Here is a 13246-nt window from a genome sequence, read left to right on the forward strand (position 1 = left end):
CTTACCATGCGCACGTGGCACGTGATGTCCTCGTCACAAGTGATTTGTTTCTGAGGGACAAGGTGAGGCAGCGACCAAAACTGTACGTCCACGCCATTGAGCGATCGGCACTTGCTGACCAGGGTATTGGTGACTTGATCATGAGAGACAGAGATGATCTGCAACCAAGAAAGACAGACGACATAAGAATGTGCACTAGAGCTACGACACCCACGCACACAAGCATAAAGATAGACGCAAAGGCATAAGAATGTGTATTAGATCCATAAAAATTCATGCACATATAACAAGGATGGGCGTAAAGGCATAAGAAGTACATTAGACCATAAGAATTCATGCACATAAAGTCTGACAAGGATGGACGTAGCACAAGAATGTACATACTAGTTATGAATAAAAGGCATGCAACTTGACATGCAACTTTTGTTATACGTGTTTTTTAGAGGACGGACGCACTTAAAAATGAGATCTTTTTGTTGAATAAAAATGGAAGATTAATACTCACCAAATCTTTGTGAACCTGTAGCTGCCCATACTTCATTCCTTTTAGAAACATGCTCAGAAATAAAACACGGCCATCCTACAAGGAAAGAGGGGCCAGTAGCTAAGTCTTGGTATACGTATCGTTTCTGCGTTGTCGTATCAAAATGAAAACGCTTCGTGTGGACACGGATCTTTTTGAAAACGGATACGTGGGGACAGGGTCTCAAAGGGCACATGCTGTTTTGATATTTTCAAACATTTTCTTCTTTTTTTTTTGGTTACAAAAAAAAAACAAAATTATTTTGTTCTGGTTTTCCGTGGTGTGTAATCTTATACACCACGATATCTCTAATCTTATTATCAAAGTATATTTTCTTTTGGCTTGTTCCTCGATTTGTTTGCTTGTTTATCATTGTTTGACCACAAACACGGCTTTTAAACAATATTTTTGCCTTTTGGCATCGTCAATTTCCTACTCTTTCAATAACTCATCAATATCTTCCCTCTCTTCCCAATCCTACGCCGCCATATTTTCTTGTTGACAGTAGCGCGAAATGTAACTTTGGAAGGCGTTGTACGAGAAAAATTGGCCGTAGACCTGTTACACGCGTCGTTTCCGTCAATATTTGCATTTACTAGCGTTGGGAGATTTTGAAGTCAAATCAAAAACTCGCAATGCGTTGCCGTATCCGAAAACTATCTGACCCTTTTACGCGCATTGTTTTTTTCGCGCAACAACGTATCGCGGAAAAACGACGCCAAAAAACGATGCGTGTAACATAACCTTTAAATATGGATGATGACAGATCGTGCTTGGGTGTCAAAAGGGAAAGGGTAGAGAAGGTGGCAATAGCGATTATGACATATGCTTGGGTGTCAGGGGTAAAGGGGTAGAGAAGGTGGCAATAGCGATGATGACAGATGCTTGGGTGTCAGGGGGGAAGGGGTAGAGAAGGTGGCAATAGCGATGATGACAGATGCTTGGGTTTACTAGTACAAGCAAAATTGGAAGAGATAAACTGTTGTTGGCCATGAGGAAAAGGAGATGAGGAAAACCAACCCAAAGGAAAGGGGTTGTGTGACCCTAGGCTGGATGCTAGATTTGAGGCTTAAGACAAACTCAAGACAATACCTTAGTGCCAGCCATAAGGAAATTTGTGGCATCCGGGCATGCTTCTCCCTCCAATGTGTGTATGATAACAGGAGAACACAACATGCCGATGCAAGTGAGGGCTAGCCTCTCATGCACGGGTTGTGACTCACGATACACCGACCCCTCCCATGGTGTAGCACAGGGACTTGGAGGCTCAGGGACACTTTGCCTTGAGTTCAGTGTCCTAGAGAGAAAAGGCATGGCATCAAAACCTGGGCATGATTTTTAACCTAAGCATTTCCAATAGTTGGCCACTTGACTCATGGAAGCCCCCTAAAATTAAACATATTTTTCTAATTTCACCTGCGCAGAGGGTCATTTGTAGTTGCTACTGGTGCCACCCAGGGGGCACTCCCACGTGACCTGATAGAGTGCTCAGGGGAAGGGGTGGCATGAATGTCTTCAATGTAGTCTAGCTGCCAGGCCTCAAGTCGAGTGGAAGGATTCGTCCTGCAAGAAGGAAAGGCAAATTATAGAATAACAAAAGTCAACATTTATAAAATGACTTTTTCATACATTTATCTTATATCTTTCTCTAAATTTTGCAAAACAAATTTTTCTTAAAAAAATAAACATATCAAATTCTCAAGGGAGTAAAACTAAACAGGAAACCCTTGCTGCAATAAGAATATAGCTTGGAAATATCAACCTCCACATAATGTCCCCCAAGGAGATGGTTAGTAAACGAAGGCTTGTCACTGTTATATGCTCCCATGCTATACCCAATCTAGTTAAGCATCCATTACCATCAAGTAATCAAAATCAACTGAGTTTTTGAGAAACAAAGATAAGGTATGAAGCTGCAAATGAGGGATGCTTATTTGGGAGTTTTCTTCCAAATAATAGATGATGTTTTTTAATGTAAACAATAACAAAGCTATGGCTGTTTGACACTCTTTAATTGAAAGTGCACTGTACATACCTGGTGTAATAAACCCATATTTCCTGCTCTTCTATTAGTAGATACATCATGCTAAGCTCCCTGTTGTATGCAATATCTAGGACTTGGGTGAGGGGAGAGATGGGAGGTGGAGGGAGTACCGTAGTGAGACTTCTTCCCTGACGAGACAGCAACCGCACACTGAGCAGATAGAGCAACACACAGTTAGATACCAAGCTGCTGTATGTCTACTTATTTAGTATACTGCACATAAGCAGAGCTATGGAGAATGGTAGCACTGCAGTAAGTTTATGGGTTGAGCCACAATTGCCTGTGTACCCCCTCCCCCATTTGGCAAATCCTGGCAACATGCCTGCTTATGAGTATGCATTGAATTCTGAACAAGGCTGAAACATGGCTAGAATACGTACCAACAATTTAGATAATTCAGTGTGTTGGCATAAGTATGGCTTATCAAGTTTAAATTTTCACACTTACCTGCTATCTGTCCCTACAGCCATCAGAACAGATGACTTGCCTTGACAGGACTCTAATGATAACGAACGCATGGAGCAGCGAGACAATGCCCAGAACTGATATACATGATTCAATGCATACACCTCAATCTGTCTGTTCGAACAGCAGAAGAAGAACTTTGGGGAGACCCAGTCCATCCAGTAGATGCCTTCAGGGAATATGGGAAGACTGGAAATCACAGAGAAGAAGGTATTTAGTGAATTTTCAATGATTATCATTATTAGCCCCATCATCAACATCATCAATACACGATCACCACTGTCATAATTACTTTTTTTATCATCATCAGAGGTACATACATCATCAACACCAAAATACCATCACCGTCACCATCAACACCACCATCAAAATTACCACATTGCTATCATATCTCCTACCATCAACCATCATCATCAACACCACTACAATTGCCATCATAGCTCCTACCATCAACCATCATCATCAACACCACCTTTACCATTGCCATCATAGCTCCTACCATCAACCATCATCATCAACACCACTACCTTGCCATCATAGCTCCTACTGTACTATCAACCATCATCATCATCATCAACACCACCACTACCATTGCCATCGTAGCTCCTACTGTACTATCAACCATCATCATCAACACCAACACTACCATTGCCTCCATAGCTCCTACTGTACTATCAACCATCATCATCAACACCACCACTAACATTGCCATCATAGCTCCTGCCATCACCACCCGAACATTCAACCACCATCATCATCAACACCACTTCCATTACCATCATAGCTCCTACCATCATCATCAACACCACCACTACCATTGCCATCATAGCTCCTACTGTACTATCAACCATCATCATCATCATCAACACCACCACTACCATTGCCATCATAGCTCCTACTGTACTATCAACCATCATCATCAACATCAACACCACCACTACCATTGCCATCATAGCTCCTACTGAACTATCAACCATCATCATCAACACCACCACTACCTTGCCATCATAGCTCCTACTGTACTATCAACCATCATCATCAACACCACCACTACCATTGCCTCCATAGCTCCTACTGTACTATCAACCATCATCATCAACACCACCACTACCATTGCCATCATAGCTCCTACTGTACTATCAACCATCATCATCAACACCACCACTACCATTGCCTCCATAGCTCCTACTGTACTATCAACCATCATCATCAACACCACCACTAACATTGCCATCATAGCTCCTGCCATCACCACCCGAACATTCAACCACCATCATCATCAACACCACTTCCATTACCATCATAGCTCCTACCATCATCATCAACACCACCACTACCATTGCCATCATAGCTCCTACTGTACTATCAACCATCATCATCAACACCACCACTACCATTGCCATCATAGCTCCTACTGTACTATCAACCATCATCATCAACATCAACACCACCACTACCATTGCCATCATAGCTCTACTGTACTATCAACCATCATCATCAACACCACCACTACCTTGCCATCATAGCTCCTACTGAACTATCAACCATCATCATCATCATCAACACCACCACTACCATTGCCATCATAGCTCCTACTGTACTATCAACCATCATCATCATCATCAACACCACCACTACCATTGCCATTATAGCTCCTACTGTACTATCAACCATCATCATCAACACCACCACTACCATTGCCATCATAGCTCCTACTGTACTATCAACCATCATCATCAACACCACCACTACCTTGCCATCATAGCTCCTACTGAACTATCAACCATCATCATCATCATCAACACCACCACTACCATTGCCATCATAGCTCCTACTGAACTATCAACCATCATCATCAACATCAACACCACCACTACCATTGCCATCATAGCTCCTACTGTACTATCAACCATCATCATCAACACCACCACTACCTTGCCATCATAGCTCCTACTGAACTATCAACCATCATCATCATCATCAACACCACCACTACCATTGCCATCATAGCTCCTACTGTACTATCAACCATCATCATCATCATCAACACCACCACTACCATTGCCATCATAGCTCCTACTGTACTATCAACCATCATCATCAACATCACCACTACCATTGCCATCATAGCTCCTACTGTACTATCAACCATCATCATCAACATCAACACCACCACTACCATTGCCATCATAGCTCCTACTGTACTATCAACCATCATCATCAACACCACCACTACCTTGCCATCATAGCTCCTACTGAACTATCAACCATCATCATCATCATCAACACCACCACTACCATTGCCATCATAGCTCCTACTGTACTATCAACCATCATCATCATCATCAACACCACCACTACCATTGCCATCATAGCTCCTACTGAACTATCAACCATCATCATCAACACCACCACTACCATTGCCATCATAGCTCCTACTGTACTATCAACCATCATCATCAACACCACCACTAACATTGCCATCATAGCTCCTACTGAACTATCAACCATCATCATCATCATCAACACCACCACTACCATTGCCATCATAGCTCCTACTGTACTATCAACCATCATCATCAACACCACCACTACCATTGCCATCATAGCTCCTACTGTACTATCAACCATCATCATCAACATCAACACCACCACTACCATTGCCATCATAGCTCCTACTGTACTATCAACCATCATCATCAACACCACCACTACCTTGCCATCATAGCTCCTACTGAACTATCAACCATCATCATCATCATCAACACCACCACTACCATTGCCATCATAGCTCCTACTGTACTATCAACCATCATCATCATCATCAACACCACCACTACCATTGCCATCATAGCTCCTACTGAACTATCAACCATCATCATCAACACCACCACTACCATTGCCATCATAGCTCCTACTGTACTATCAACCATCATCATCAACACCACCACTAACATTGCCATCATAGCTCCTACTGAACTATCAACCATCATCATCATCATCAACACCACCACTACCATTGCCATCATAGCTCCTACTGAACTATCAACCATCATCATCAACACCACCACTACCTTGCCATCATAGCTCCTACTGAACTATCAACCATCATCATCATCATCAACACCACCACTACCATTGCCATCATAGCTCCTACTGTACTATCAACCATCATCATCATCATCATCAACACCACCACTACCATTGCCATCATAGCTCCTACCGTACTATCAACCATCATCATCAACACCACCACTACCATTGCCATCATAGCTCCTACTGTACTATCAACCATCATCATCAACATCAACACCACCACTACCATTGCCATCATAGCTCCTACTGTACTATCAACCATCATCATCAACACCACCACTACCTTGCCATCATAGCTCCTACTGAACTATCAACCATCATCATCATCATCAACACCACCACTACCATTGCCATCATAGCTCCTACTGTACTATCAACCATCATCATCATCATCAACACCACCACTACCATTGCCATCATAGCTCCTACTGAACTATCAACCATCATCATCAACACCACCACTACCATTGCCATCATAGCTCCTACTGTACTATCAACCATCATCATCAACACCACCACTAACATTGCCATCATAGCTCCTACTGAACTATCAACCATCATCATCATCATCAACACCACCACTACCATTGCCATCATAGCTCCTACTGAACTATCAACCATCATCATCAACACCACCACTAACATTGCCATTATAGCTCCTACTGTACTATCAACCATCATCATCAACACCACCACTAACATTGCCATTATAGCTCCTACTGTACTATCAACCATCATCATCAACACCACCACTACCATTGCCATCATAGCTCCTACTGTACTATCAACCATCATCATCATCATCAACACCACCACTACCATTGCCATCATAGCTCCTACTGAACTATCAACCATCATCATCAACACCACCACTAACATTGCCATTATAGCTCCTACTGTACTATCAACCATCATCATCAACACCACCACTAACATTGCCATTATAGCTCCTACTGAACTATCAACCATTGTCATCAACACCACCACTACCATTGCCATCATAGCTCCTGCCATCACCACCCGAACCATCAACCAACATCATCATCAACACCACTTCCATTACCATCATAGCTCCTACCATCATCATCAACACCACCACTACCATTGCCATCGTAGCTCCTACTGAACTATCAACCATTGTCATCAACACCACCACTACCTTGCCATCATAGCTCCTACTGAACTATCAACCATCATCATCATCATCAACACCACCACTACCATTGCCATTGTAGCTCCTACTGTACTATCAACCATCATCATCAACATCAACACCACCACTACCATTGCCATCATAGCTCCTACTGTACTATCAACCATCATCATCAACACCACTTCCATTACCATCATAGCTCCTACCATCATCATCAACACCACCACTACCATTGCCATCATAGCTCCTACTGTACTATCAACCATCATCATCAACACCACCACTAACATAGCCATCATAGCTCCTACTGAACTATCAACCATCATCATCATCATCAACACCACCACTACCATTGCCATCATAGCTCCTACTGTTCTATCAACCATCATCATCAACACCACCACTACCATTGCCATCATAGCTCCTGCCATCATCATCAACACCACCACTACCATTGCCTCCATAGCTCCTACTGAACTATCAACCATCATCATCATCATCAACACCACCACTACCATTGCCATCATAGCTCCTACTGAACTATCAACCATCATCATCAACACCACCACTAACATTGCCTCCATAGCTCCTACTGAACTATCAACCATCATCATCATCATCAACACCACCACTACCATTGCCATCATAGCTCCTGCCATCACCACCCGAACCATCAACCAACATCATCATCAACACCACTTCCATTACCATCATAGCTCCTACCATCATCATCAACACCACCACTACCATTGCCATCATAGCTCCTACTGTACTATCAACCATCATCATCATCATCATCACCACCACTACCATTGCCATCATAGCTCCTACTGAACTATCAACCATCATCATCAACACCACCACTAACATTGCCATCATAGCTCCTACTGTACTATCAACCATCATCATCATCACCACTACCATTGCCATCATAGCTCCTACTGTACTATCAACCATCATCATCAACACCACCACTACCATTGCCATCATAGCTCCTACTGAACTATCAACCATTGTCATCAACACCACCACTACCATTGCCATCATAGCTCCTACTGTACTATCAACCATCATCATCAACACCACCAGTACCATTGCCTCCATAGCTCCTGCCATCACCACCCGAACATTCAACCACCATCATCATCAACACCACTTCCATTACCATCATAGCTCCTACCATCATCATCAACACCACCACTACCATTGTTATCATAGCTCCTACCATCAACACCCCACCATCACTATGGGCACCATTGTAATCAGAGAACATGTCATCATCACAACCTTGACCATTACCATAACAACAATGACTTCCATCAGCCAAGTTAGCATTACTACAAATTGGCAACAACATTGCATTACCACAAAAGCCATCATTACAGCCATTTATTGATTAGAAAGTCAACAACCTTTCATACTTTCTAGCTCTGTCTCTAATGTTGAAAAAAGAAGGCCCTCCTAAATCTTATATTCTGTTTTGAGTTACCTGTAAATTTCTTCCATCGTGTCAAGGCAGAAAATCTTCACCATCCCATCAAGAGATGAAGTGATGACCATGCCCTCGGCTTCAGGGTGCAACATTATTGTAGTAATCACCTGGAAAAAGGTTAATAAAACAGGTTTAGTGAAATCTATAAAAGCTTTATATCCCCTGTCATGAAATAAATCAGCATATAAATGACATGTAAAACAAGGGGGGTAATTAAAAGAATACTGACCTTGGTGTGACTGCTAAAGGTATGTACCTTGCCACCAACTCTCCCCCATACATTCACTATAAGAAATGGCAAAACAATTAATGGCTAGGTTCCTAGCTGCATCTAGCTCACTCATAATTATCCTCTTAGAAAGAAGACTACCATCACCATCATTGCCAGTACTTACTCACACATTTACTATTACTGGCAGTCAAAAGCATGTATATAACAAGACTACTTACATACCATCACAGTCATTGCCTGCACTTTCTTACCATCACATACATTGCTAGCACTAACTTACACAGTTATTACTGGCAGTCAAAAGCATGTATATAACAAGACTACTTACATACCATCACAGTCATTGCCTGCACTTTCTTACCATCACAGGCATTGCTAGCACTTACACAGTTATTACTGGCAGTCAAAAGCATGTATATAACAAGACTACTTACATACCATCACAGTCATTGCCTGCACTTACCATCACAGTCATTGCTAGCACTAACTTACACAGTTATTACTGGCAGTCAAAAGCATGTATATAACAAGACTACTTACATACCATCACAGTCATTGCCTGCACTTTCTTACCATCACAGGCATTGCTAGCACTAACTTACACAGTTATTACTGGCAGTCAAAAGCATGTATATAACAAGACTACTTACATACCATCACAGTCATTGCCGGCACTTACCATCACAGTCATTGCTAGCACTAACTTACACAGTTATTACTGGCAGTCAAAAGCATGTTATATAACAAGACTACTTACATACCATCACAGTCATTGCCTGCACTTTCTTACCATCACAGGCATTGTTAGCACTAACTTACACAGTTATTACTGGCAGTCAAAAGCATGTATAGAGCAAAGACTACTTACATACCATCACAGTCATTGCCGGCAGTCACAAGCATGTTACAAGACTGGGAGTAGACACAGCCAGTGACAGGACCACGGTGAGCACTGTAGACAGGAAAATACAGCTGAGACAAAGGGACTAAATCAAGCCATCAACTTGGTACAACAAAACATTGTACTACAACAACATACCTCCCCCCCTACAGTATTTTTTTTTTGGGGGGGGGGCTTAAATAAGGAGGGGGGGTATTTAAAGTTGGTTTGGAATCTTTTTAGCTACAGTACTGAATGTATCCTCCACAAGTCTCTGATCTTACAAATTCATAGTGTTAGTCTTGGAAAATTATTATTTGTTTTGTAAGGGGGCTTCTTTGAAATGTTTTGCTTTAAAGAGGGGGTTACTTTAATACTTACTTAATTTTTGTAACATTTCAAAAGAAGAGGGCATGGTAGAGCTTTCACTGTATCCACTTACTCTCTGATTTCAAATAATTGATTTCCTAGCATGTCATAAGCAACAACATTCCTCTCAGACAGGCAGTAGAGACGCTATCAGAAGACAAAAACAAAACAAAGACATTACAGAAGAGAGAAATGGGGGATTCTATAAGTTGGTAAAGATTACACAAGAAAGGATAAATGATTTGCATGAGAAGTAATCCAAATCACACAAGCATAACTTTAAGTCCCTGATACCACAAAGGCACTCAGCATAGAGAAAATTAAAAAACATATTTTTTTTACTGCATACCTGCATTCCAATGTCTAACTCAACTTGCTTTACCCAGCTTCCACCCATCTTAGGATAAGCAGCCCTAGTGGGTACAAAAATGGTTAAATCATACATTCAGCAAGAGCCAAGTACTGTGCCATACCAAGTTATTAAGTGTATTGTACCTTAACGCCAGCCCATAATTTGCCATTGGTCTTGAGTCCTTGTCCCAAACTCTGCGGTGATCTGTTGAAACCTCACCAAATGTCCAGAACTATAGCAAAGAAATTGTCACATCTTTAATTTACAGATGGCTGTTATTTTACTAGACATACTCTACAATTGATCTCTCAAATCACCCATGGAGTTTAGAATAGTTTATAAACAAGGATCAGCTACTCGTTTTTGTTTATGCCCTTAAATGCCCTTACCTTCATACCACCTGTTCCCCCAGTTATCAGCTCGCTGCGGACAGGGTTAAACACCATACAGAGCACAGAGTGCATTTCTGCTGACACTGACACTACCTCATGGAAATTGATATTGAAAACCTGAAATCAAATTACAATAGAAAGATGGCATCAATAAAGATGGTTTGATATATTATATACAAATGTATGTAAACAAACATGATTGATACTGCCTATCCTATCAATGACTTCCTATCCATGAACTTCACTATCAATGGAAATACTGAGTGGTAACAGGACCAATCCCTTTGGTGTACCTACCACTATAAAACGGTTAGACAAGAAATAAACCTTATACAACTGAAAAACTGTCCATACCTTGAGAGCATACTCTTTAGAAAGAGCAAAATAGACATTATACTTCCGTGAATAAATAATCAGTCTAAGAACATTAAACTGATAGGCTGGGTAGTTCAGATGTCTGGTCACTGTTGAAAAATGACAGAAGAACGTTAAAAACACAGGCATCCAGCTTTTTTTTACCCCTAACCATTCTCTTTCCCATTCAGCACACATACTACCCACTTAATGTAATAAAACCCCCCTCTCTTGTAAACACATATACCAGTACACGCCTATTCAATCAACCTCCTCTCCCCCTCCTCTCCCCCTTAAGCAAACACACACATCCCTGCTCACGTATTTCAATCAACCCCCCTACAACAAATGCACTGTACACCCATACCTGTTCAATTCAATCAACCAATCACATTACATTACACTACTCTGTGCACCCCGACCCATCCAATTTAATCAACCCTTCTCTAGACATTACAAACACCATGCATACACCCCTAAACATGCAATTCAATCAGACCCTACCCTCAAGTAAACACAACAGCCTCAATTCAATAACACATATTAAAAAAAAAATGTGAGTATGCCCAGCAGTCAGATCCAAATATTTATTAAGAGGAATGGGGGTAGATTTCACTCTCTCCCACTTCACCCCACCCCCTCTTCCACCACACACCCCAAACCTCCCTCCCCCCACCCCCCACACAAAGCGACCCTTATGAATGTGCAACTATGTGCACCATGACAACCTATATGGCTTTACCTGTCTGATAAACACTGTCATAAGACCAGCTCGTGATGCCACGAGAATCAAGAAACACAAATTGATGGAATCGAGAGTTGTATGTCACTGAAAACAGGTCAAAGAATCATCAACAGTTATTTCAGGCATACAAAGATGGAAATATGTGGATAGCAAAAACAAGATAAATAATCGCTAGTTCACTTTCAGGGATAATTAACTCATTACTTAAAATCTTAAGAAGCAATGCTTGACCTCGATTAATAAAAGTACCCACATAACTTAAAAGTACTTAATCAGTTTCATGAAAACAAACAAAAAGAGAGATTATAATTTCTAAACCAACCCACCTCCGACTATCTCACAGTTTTTCGATGCATGTTTATAACACCCCCGGCTTTGAAATCCATAGGGGATCTGGTAGTATGCTCCTTTGGCTTTATTACTTCCATCCTCGTCTTCACCGTCATCGTCAATACTGCGATATTCGTCATCATCAATTCGGCTGCTTCCAGAGGCTATATCATCTTTGTCCAAAATTATTTCGCTGTTAGTATCATTGGTACCAAACACTGAGTAGTTATCCTCAGTCTCTTTATTACCCAACTGATTATAGGTAACGGCGCTTTTGCTTTCGGACATTTCTTGTTTAATACCGACGCCGAATCCCAAGTAGAAACCTTTTCGAATCGTCCCGCCAAATGCAGCGCGCTTCCATTATCAAACATTGATGTTGTCTTTGGTGCCCATTATAACCAAACTATGGAGATTAATTTAACAAAGATACCTATACCGTGTATTCCAGACAATGGCATCTGTATAGTTGTCCACCCTAAGCGTATTTTGTGGTTTTAAGCAGTTTCTTGCAGCCCCTTCGTGATTTCTATTTTAGGGGTTTCGCCTTCCAGTCTAATTTCAACCCCATCACAACAGAATCTAGCCTTGCTAGCAATAAACTTAATACTTCATAGTCTCTGTAACAAGCTCTTGCTTTTCCTGGCACCAATTAATGGAAAATATTGGTGTTCAATTAAAATTATTGGCGAGAAGAAACGCATACATACCGACACATAGTAATTCAAATGAGCAACTTGTTGCTACGGGACGAATTTTTATACCGTCCCTCCCTACCCCCCCTTCGACTCCATTCAAAAATTATTACATGTCACCCAA

At 41.5% G+C, this 13246-nt stretch overlaps 1 protein-coding gene across 5 annotated transcripts in view; it reads right to left on the reverse strand.

The window, feature by feature from the left end:
- LOC5517160 overlaps positions 1-13175 on the reverse strand; it is a 96018-nt gene extending 82843 nt beyond the window's left edge. The window contains exons 1-17 of one of the 5 annotated variants that reach the window (XM_048725729.1): positions 12867-13175; positions 12424-12600; positions 12095-12181; positions 11353-11462; positions 10996-11115; positions 10750-10838; positions 10604-10667; positions 10328-10401; positions 9878-9957; positions 9003-9058; positions 8771-8880; positions 3015-3221; positions 2559-2717; positions 1940-2086; positions 1616-1820; positions 506-580; positions 6-158 (exon numbers count right to left, since the gene is read on the reverse strand). In XM_048725729.1, the coding sequence (XP_048581686.1) occupies positions 6-158; positions 506-580; positions 1616-1820; positions 1940-2086; positions 2559-2717; positions 3015-3221; positions 8771-8880; positions 9003-9058; positions 9878-9957; positions 10328-10401; positions 10604-10667; positions 10750-10838; positions 10996-11115; positions 11353-11462; positions 12095-12181; positions 12424-12600; positions 12867-12888 (1935 nt within the window). In that variant the 5' untranslated portion in view covers positions 12889-13175. Of the gene's footprint in view, positions 1-5; positions 159-505; positions 581-1615; positions 1821-1939; positions 2087-2558; positions 2718-3014; positions 3222-8770; positions 8881-9002; positions 9059-9549; positions 9555-9873; positions 9958-10327; positions 10402-10603; positions 10668-10749; positions 10839-10995; positions 11116-11352; positions 11463-12094; positions 12182-12423 lie in introns of those variants that run through there. The other 4 variants (XM_048725728.1, XM_048725725.1, XM_048725731.1 and 1 more) reach the window with 4 other exon arrangements.
- Between the last annotated feature and the right edge of the window lie 71 nt (positions 13176-13246).

Source organism: Nematostella vectensis, chromosome 1 (genome assembly GCF_932526225.1).
Source record: "Nematostella vectensis chromosome 1, jaNemVect1.1, whole genome shotgun sequence".
Lineage (NCBI taxonomy): Eukaryota > Metazoa > Cnidaria > Anthozoa > Actiniaria > Edwardsiidae > Nematostella > Nematostella vectensis.